The sequence below is a fragment of the Papaver somniferum genome, unplaced genomic scaffold, assembly GCF_003573695.1.
Source record: "Papaver somniferum cultivar HN1 unplaced genomic scaffold, ASM357369v1 unplaced-scaffold_131, whole genome shotgun sequence".
Taxonomy (NCBI): domain Eukaryota; kingdom Viridiplantae; phylum Streptophyta; class Magnoliopsida; order Ranunculales; family Papaveraceae; genus Papaver; species Papaver somniferum.
In genome coordinates this window covers 2,281,677-2,290,858 of record NW_020622270.1, presented here as the reverse complement: position 1 = coordinate 2,290,858, position 9,182 = coordinate 2,281,677, and the positions used below count along the sequence as shown (strand labels likewise).

Below are 9,182 nucleotides of genomic sequence, written 5' to 3'. Positions count from 1 at the left end.
CTTTGCCGTTTCTTTGCTCTTTTTCGCTCCGTGAGTTAACCAGGCTTTATTTAGTACCTAAAAATGCAAAATTAATTAAGAAAAGTATTTATTCTTGAAAACAACGAAAATACAGAATATGGGATAAAATGTAGAATTAATGCACAAAGGATGAGTTAAATGCCAAGAAAAATATATAGAAATATGCACTTTTTAGCACTCATCAGCTACTGTATGTCCTTAATCTTTGTTTGGATATCGCCAAAGATAGTTCTGTTCCAGATTGATAAAGATCTTCTTGTTTCAGGTAACCTTTTGTCCAAGTTAAAACCAGTCGACCCATTGAAACTTGATGACCAAGCTTTTTCAATTTCAAGCTTACATGAGTTGTCACGTAACCAGCATTCAAAGAATTTTAAATTTTTGGGAGACAGGTCTAACAATATGGGACAGTGATCTGATCCTAAGAAGGGAAGATGCCTAAGAAAAGAGTCAGGGAATTGAATAATCCAATCTGAGTTTATAAGAGATCTATCCAATCTGGTTCTAATTTTCCATGTTCCATTCTTATTGCTGGTACAGGTATAAGGGTTTCCATGAAAGCCTAAATCATTGAAGCCTTCTTCTAGGACAGTTTGAGCTAGTTTTGAGGATCTAGAAGAAGATCCATTGCTATTGTTTCTTTCATTATCATGTAAGGTAAGATTTAGGTCTCCAATGGGAGCCCAAGGAGCGTTGATGTCATAGTTTTCACACACATTTTTGATGAACTCCAATTGAGCCTTGCTTTCTTGAGGATAGGGAGAACCACATACACAAGATAGAAGCCAAGTAGGTTTAGAAGGATTGCTAGTAACTAGACAATGAATCATATTTTTGTCATGATAGATAATCTCTAATTCAAAACCATCTTTCCACAATAAACAAATTCCTCTAGATCTACCAATGGATGGGACATAGAAAATATTCAGAAAATTTAGAGGTCTAGTGAACCTAGTGATTTTATCCGAGTTTATTTTTGTTTCTTGAAGAAAAAGAATGTCAGGGTCTAGCATTTTATTAAAATCCTTGGCATAGTTTCTAGTTTCTTTGTCTGCAAATCCATTGCAGTTCTAAGCAATAATTTTCATAATCGTTTTTTTTTAAACCAGGGTGCTAGGTTGATGAGTAACTAAATGCAGACGTATACTATATGAATTACTAGAGCTTTTATGAGAATAACAATAAGTAGAATTTAAAAAACTAGTAAAATTAAAACAAGTTGATAAGATATGAGAAATACTTACCTGAGCAGCTTCTTCAATGGAATTACTTGTGGGATTAGGATGATTTGCTTCTGAAACCAGAGGAACCACTTCCGAGTTTAAATTGTTGTTCATATTTGCATGGGTAACAGTCTCAATGTTTGTTGGTGGAGTTACATGAATATCATGTGGATTCATTGATGGTTCTTGATTGAGAGTCGAGTTTCTCATGCGCTTTGCCTGCCTTGACTCTTCCATTAGATCATCCATAAGCCCTTCTTTATTCATATTAGTGGATATGCTTCTTTCATCTTCATTTGGCTCATACACATCACTTTCCTCCTGCATGTATGCTTCATATTCCTCTTCAGTTAGACTGTCGAGATGCAACAAGTACTGGTATTTCATGCAGTTATGCTCTTGGTGATCGATGACAAAGCATTTGTCACAGATTTTCTTGGGTTGTAAGTCCCAGTGATAACGTATCCAAACATCCTTCTCTCCCAAAGTCTTCCACCAGCCTCCTCTGTAAAGAGGTTTCTTGAGATTCATTTCAATTCTAGCTTTTACAGTGTTTCCGTACCTTGGCCTGTAATTTTCAGGATTTGTTGAGATCTTTTTACCCATAAAACCAATAGCTTCATCAATGACAGTAACATTCATGTGCTCAAGTTTTAGGTACTTGAACTGGACATTGAATTCTTGATATGTAAAAACATAATCCTTAGCCTGTGTGCCAGCGACAAACTTTTGAATGGAAAATAAAGCTTCACCCACTAACCATGGTCCATTTCTGATAACTTCATCTCTCTCTTCATCATTGTTCAATCTAACCAGCATAAGATTGTGACCCATAACTATGATTTGCTTATTCCTATAACCCCTCCACAAAGAGTTGATCTCTTCTCGAATGGTTCTCATATCTATCTTGTCCTTGTACATGAGTTTTCCTATAATAGCGAAAGACCACTCCTCCACTGAAGCATTAATGGTTTGTGGAGATACAACACTTCTTCTCTCAGTTGGGATTTGAATGGTTGCGTTTCTGAGTTGCCTAGACAACTCATTGATTTTTTTAGCACGAGAGTTTGAGCTTTCATCCATTTTGGGATTGAGAATGATCTTTTGGTAGATGATTTTGGTGTTGCACAAAGTTTTTGTGGTGTTTTTGTTACTGCTATTTGAGGTATGAATATTTATAGGAGTACCGAAGATATTCCAAGGTAAATGACAATCTCGAAAATACAGCTCAAAATATTTGACAATTAGTTGAGAGTAGATTGAATGATATTTTTTTTGTTTGATTTTGTTATGAAAGTAATCCGCTTTGATGACTGGGATAATTTCTTTATGGATAGTGTTTGATTTATGGAAATTTGGGTAGCTGTATATAGGTGGCAGTAAAACTGGTACCATGCAGTGATTATAGCAACTGATTGACTGTTTAGACTGAAAGTTTCTGTTTTTACGAAGTTGACAGACCAGGATTTTATGAGGGAATTGAGATGTTTGAAATTTTGCAAACTGAAAGATTTTGGGTTGAATTCTATGGTTCACCGATGGAAATTGAGATCTGTTGATTTGGACGATGACTAAAATAGTCATTCTACTACTGCTATGAACAATCACCATGAAGTTGGTGATTAGCACCACTGCTACGCAAAGAACTATATTTTCAGAAGCACTCATCCTGAAAACTCCACCACTGGTATCTGATGAGTGCCAAATATTGTATATATTTATCCCTTTTTGTTGGCATTTAACTCATCTTTTGCGCATTAATTCTACATTTTATCCCATATTCTGTATTTTCATTGTTTTCAAGAATAAATATTTTTCTTACTTAATTTTGCATTTTTAGGTAATAAATAAAGTCTGGATGACTTGCGGAGCAAAAAGAGCAGAAAAGTAGTGAAAAGCCGGGAGAAATCACGCAAGGAAGCCGCGAAGAATGGTGCGCACAACCTCATTTTCTACACACAAAAACGCCTCCGTTCTCAGCCATCAGATCAGTTCTCAGAAGCATCCGATGGTCGCTCCTTCATAGAGCATCAAAATCTAAAGTCTCTGCCAAGCACCACAGCGCTGAAATTCCAAGCCTTCAGATTAGATGGTAGTTGAATCCAACGGTCGCTCCTTTGCTGTTCATCAAATCCCGATACTTCCGCTTAACACTACAACACCTAACCCCATCTAGAGCCGTTAACTTCGTTGTATCAAAAAAATCTGACGGTCGCTACCAACCTCTTCAGGAGGAACCATCCGATCCACCTACCAGCTTCACATCCCACGGCCCATCTCACGAAACATCACCTCTTGATGGACCCGCCTCACACCAGAACATCCCATACCCTAAAACTATCGAACCAACCTCATTCTTCCTCTTCCCTTCTCTTCTTTTCCTTCTCCTTCACCCGACAGTTGCAGAGCTCTGCAACTGCAACTCCTGCCCCTGCCATGCCGCCAACACCATCACCTCCACAGTTCTGCCACCACCACCTTCCCAAAACCGACCGCCTCGACCATAACCTCAACTTCTCTCTTCCTCGGTTATAGCTTCTCCATCAGACGCTAAAACCTAGAAAGACAGAACTAGGGTTCCATCAGAAGACAACAGTGAGGCGTGTTTCAGGAGCAGAAGAAGAAGATAAAGCATGGGTATGAGCTTAATCGCAGAGGGGACAACGAAATCAGTGAGTAATTTTGGGAATTTGAGAAAACCCTAATTTCAATTTAGGGTTTCGAAAATTTAGGGTTTGTTGAAACTATAATATGGATGTTGTTGCTACTGTTAGGGGTGTTCTTGGACTAGCCAAGTAACCACCCAATTTGGGTTAGGTTTAAATCTTTAGGGTTTAGTTTAATTTTAATGTTCAATTTCAGTTACAAATGAATCACTGTTAATGTTTATATTTGTTGTTTAAATGTCTGTTAGTATACTGTTTAGGGTAATGAATCATGTTAGTGCCATGTTTAGCTCAACTGTTGTTTTTAATTCATTGTCAAGAAGTGATGGAATGCTAGGTTAGAGCTTTGAAGCATTGAACTGATTGTGTAATGGAAGAAATCAGTGCTCATAGCAAGCTGATTATCTTGCCATTCCTTTTGTATGCTTAGGTTGCACTGATTTGATTGAGTAGTGGGGAGAAACTAGTGCTCACTAGTGACAATGAGCAAGCTAGTTCTCTTCCCACTCTAGAAGAATGCCTTAGCTTTGCTCTGTTAGCTTCTCCACATCCCTGCCCTTGGCTTAGGCCTTGGTTCACTTGTATTGTCATCTTTCTTTTGTTTTAGTTTTTAGTCTGTTTAATCTTTGCTGTTTTTGCTGTTCTTTTGTTTTCTGTTTTGCTTCCATCTTTGGCCATTGGCCACTGTTGTGCTTCCCCTGCTGATTGCTGCTACTCAGTGCTTTGGCCACTGCCTTGCAAACTGCTAGTGCTGCTGTGCCTCTGCCCTGCAGTACTGCTGCTGCTTCCATCTTTGCCTTGTGCTGTGCACTTGCCTTGCTGCATTGCACTGCTGCATTGCATTGTTTTCTTCCCCTGCTGCTACTACTTGCACTGCTTGAGCATACTGTGCAGTATTGCTGCTGCTGCTGCTCCCCTTCCACTGCCCTGCAGTACTGCACTGCTGCATTGCTTCCCTTGGCTTGTTCTGCTGTTGTTGCCTCACTGCTGTGCAGTATTGCTGCTGCCTTCACTTCCCTTGCAGCTACCCTGCTACCACTGCTGCATTGCTTTTCTTCCTTGGCCTTGTGCTGCTGCTACTTCTTTTTCTTGGCCTTGCTGTGCAGCTCTTGCTCCTGCTGCTGCTCTACCTGCTGTGCAGCACTTGTGCTGCTGCCTTCCTTTCCCTACTGCTGCTGCCTCCAAAGCTCACTTCACTCCTGAGCCCAAGTCCAATTCAGTGAAACCAAAGGCTAAAGGCCCAACCAACTGAGCCCAAAGCTCAGTTCACTCCCAAAAGCCTCTGAAGCCCAGTTAAGGCCAAAGCCTAGTTCACTACCAAGCCCAAGTCACAAGTGAACTGTTAAGCCCAATTCACAGTTGAACTGTTGAGCCCAAAGCTCAAATCAGTTCACATTACAGAGCCCAATTCATTCAAAGGGCATTCAAACCCATTAGTACTCAAAGCCCAATTTAAGCCAAAAGGCTTCATAGCCCAATAGCAAATTTAGAACCCAAAATAGCTAGAACACTTCAAACACACCAGTCTCTGTGGATCGACCCGTACTTGCACGAGCTACAACTGACGACCGTGCACTTGCGGTATTACTGTAGGCCCGCGTTTTATTGCGCTTAATTTTATACATATCTCCGGACCCACCAAGTTTTTGGCCGGGGATAATTTTTATACCTTTTAGAAGCCTACCAAGTTTTTGGCGCCGCTGCCGGGGATTGGTGCTGTTTTTCTTGTTGTTTGTTAGCTATTTTTGCATTTCACATAGCATTTGCATCTGCATCTGCTTCACTTCATTTGCTGTTGGACCTGCTGTTCTGAACCTGTTTTTCCTCTGCTGGGACGCCACCAAGGAAAAGAACCAAAACCCAACTGGGTTTTTGCAACAATATCAGAGCAGCTGGGCTGTGCTTAAAAGGTAACCCATTTAAGAGAACCCGAATTGTGGGCTTCAAATTTTTTAATTGTGGGCTTGTATTAAAGCCAATTTTTGGGCTTCTCTATTTTCTGTTGGGTTGTAATAATTTATTTGTGGGCTTGTTTGTTTAATTTGTGGGCTTGTATTTAATTTTTGTGAGCTTGTTTAATTTGGACTTGTATTTTGTATTCTGGGTTTTTAAACCCAGCTGAGCTTGTAACCGATCACGCTAGTTGAACTCGTTAGTGGGCCGAGTACCCAAATTCTAGGCCGAGATTTTGGACTCAGTTCCACCAAAAGTTTTCAACCAAGCGGAGCCAAAGCAAACACAAAAGGCTTGCACAGTGGGCTTGCTCCCATTCAAAAACCAAATTTTATTTTCTTAATTTAAAAAAAAAAAAAATCTTTTGCTCCCAATTTTTAAACCAAATTTTCTTTTTCAAATATATCCCATCAAAACCAAAATTTTCCCAAAAATCCAAACCCATTAAAACCAAATAGTGGGCTTTGTGTCATTTCAAAATGGGCCAACCTCGTGCTCTCCATGAATACATGTATCCGTCAATTAAAATTCCATTATCATGTATTGTATTACCTCAAACCAATAACCCTTTTAAAATAAATGCAAGCATGATACAAATACTTCCTATATTTCGAGGGTTCGATTCTGAGAACCCCTATACTCATGTAAGAGAGTTTGAACAAATTTGTCGGACTATGCAACCTGATCATATGTCCGAAGACTCTCTGAAATTGCGTTTGTTTACATTTTCTTTAAAGGAAAGGGCCAAAACATGGTTTTACGGTTTGAGACCACAATCAATCAACACTTGGGACCAACTCACAGATCTATTTTTCAAAAAATTCTTTCCACACCATAGGACCATCGCTATTCGTCAAAGTATCAATTGTTTTGTCCAATTGGATGAGGAAACTGTTTTTCACTATTTTGAACGTTTTAATGATTTGTTGAGTGAATGTCCGCACCATGGAATTGAGAAGTGGAGACTTGTCGTCATCCTCTATGAGGGACTAGACTTTAAATCTCGAACCATGGTTGAGTCTATGTGTAATGGTGAGTTTATTGATAAATCTGTGGATGATGCATGGAATTTTTTAGCCGAGATTGCAGAGAAAACCCATCAATGGGAATCCGTTAGGGAAACAGGAACAACACCACATGATATGAGTCACCCCCATGAATTAGAGTTTTATTCTTGTAATAGCTCCGACCTTAGGATTGAAAATTATCCTAGATTGCAAAATCCCTATCATGATGATGATGATGATTATGATGTTATGTTAGAAGAACATGTCTATACTGAAAATGTTATGGAACCTTTGGGTTCAAATACATTAGGCTTCTCTGCCCCGACCTTAATGCATGATATTTCTTCTAGTATTCCATGTGATGTTTCCCCTGATGTGCCGATACACGAGAATAAATCTGTTGATGATGTTAATAATTCTGATTGTGATCTTGCCAATTTGATTGATGATTGTGAGCATGATGTGACACGTGTAGAAGACTTAGGAGATTTTGATTTGATTGATAATGATGTGCCTATCGTCCTACCTAAGTCACAATCTGATGGCCTTCCACCCAACCTAGATTTGGTTTGTACCCATATTGTCAAACCAATTTTTCTGAAAATTCCTAATCTAGGATTGGAACTGTGTGCTTCCCAAGTCCTCTTGGACTATTTTGCTTCAAAATATAACACTTTTCAAGAGCCACAGTTGGAATGCATTTCTTTGCCCATCCCGAAAACAGTCCATTATGAGTTAGACCTTTTGAATCCTGAATCCCTAAAATTAAAAGATTTTGTGCTTAAAAGTAAACCTGTTGAAAAATTTTGGTTTAGGGGTGATTCATTCGGTTTTTCACTCTCACTCCCATTTAAGTCCAATTTTAGTGTTTTGAAACTTTCTTTGTCTCTACACTTTGTCTTTTGGGTTGATCCTCAACTCTTTAGATTGTTAGTGTATGGTGAATTTTTTGTATATAATCCAGTAGATAAAATTTCTTAAAAAACCCTTTTGTTCCTTTTGTATATATTTTGCTAATCCAATATGACCTCGGCTGAAATATGTTGGATTTTTGCCTTGAATAACGGAGTTTTAATTCTGCTTTCGCCGAAATCGGGTATTCTCTCTCCTTTTACTCTACTCAGCATGTCCCTTTCCATATGTTGCATTTTAATTCTTTCCATATTTTGAAACATTGAGGACAATGTTTAGTTTAGGTTTGGGGGTATAGAGTAGATACCACGATAATATGCCATAATTGAAAACAAAACTCCATCTTTTTGAAAAAATTGAAAAATTCCAAAAAAATTGAAAAATCAAAATAAAAAATTAAAAAATCATAAAAAATGGAGCTCATTTACCTTGAAATGTTGACTCTTGTGCAAATATGTATTTTTATTAGGAGTCTTAGTCTAGATATTTAGGCACCCTGATTCTAGCACAATTCACATTGTGATAAGAAATTTGCACGCGCACGATCTACCAATACATGTATGGCCTCGATCTTCAAGGTGTTGGATAGGAAGTTACGATTGCCAATCACTTTAGAATACTGAACGAAACTTGACTAGCTTGTTCTTTGGTTGGTTGGGATAGAAGGTGGAGGTTACATTAAGAAAGACAACCATCGAATTTAACTGGGTGCATCAAAAAGGGCTACCTCTTGCAAAGTGTCATGTAATTTTTTGTTTCTTTTTGTTATGTATCAAAAGATCTACCTTATGTAAAAAAATCAATTTCAAGTTCTTGTGCAAAAAAAAAAAAAAAAAAAAAAAAAAAAAAAAAAAAAAAAACGATGTATATATTCAGAAAAAAAAAAAATATATCAGAAAAATACAAAAAAATCAAGTATTTATCAATTCCATCATCTCTTGTTCCAAAAATAAAAGAGAATAGTCAATGTAAATAAGAGTCATGTAATTTGTCATATTTTGTTGTTTCATTATAATAAGCAAGGAGGGTGTATGCCATTGATGTACAACGCGAGTAATTGTGAAATACCTCCAACTCATTCACAATTCTCGTAAAGTCCGGACAGCTAGCTAGATTTCGACCTTGGTTCTTAGCCTGAGAAACTATCTCTTGGTGATTAGTAGTCATAACTTCAGATCTTTCTTTACACATGTGTAGATACACTTTACACTCTTATCACATGTCTTTTTTTGTTATCAGTGCTAGGATTGTGCCTTTGATAGCTAGATTGACATCTCCATTTTGCTGTGAGCTTAACTGTTTTGCACATGTCACATTTGATGGAATCTGAGCTTATATTTTGACCTAGGTTTTGTAGGTACACCTCTGGTAAACCTTCACGAGACTTCAACTCGTCCACT

General features: G+C 38.1%; 1 protein-coding gene across 1 annotated transcript; it reads right to left on the bottom strand.

Annotated features, from left to right (window-relative positions):
- Window positions 1–206: 206 nt before the first annotated feature.
- On the bottom strand, window positions 207–2,327 carry LOC113332348. The gene is made up of 2 exons (XM_026578894.1): window positions 1,266–2,327; window positions 207–1,091 (listed from the first exon to the last, which is right to left on the bottom strand). The coding sequence occupies exons 1-2, from the start codon at window positions 2,325–2,327 to the stop codon at window positions 207–209; spliced, it is 1,947 nt and encodes a 648-aa protein (XP_026434679.1).
- Window positions 2,328–9,182: the final 6,855 nt, after the last annotated feature.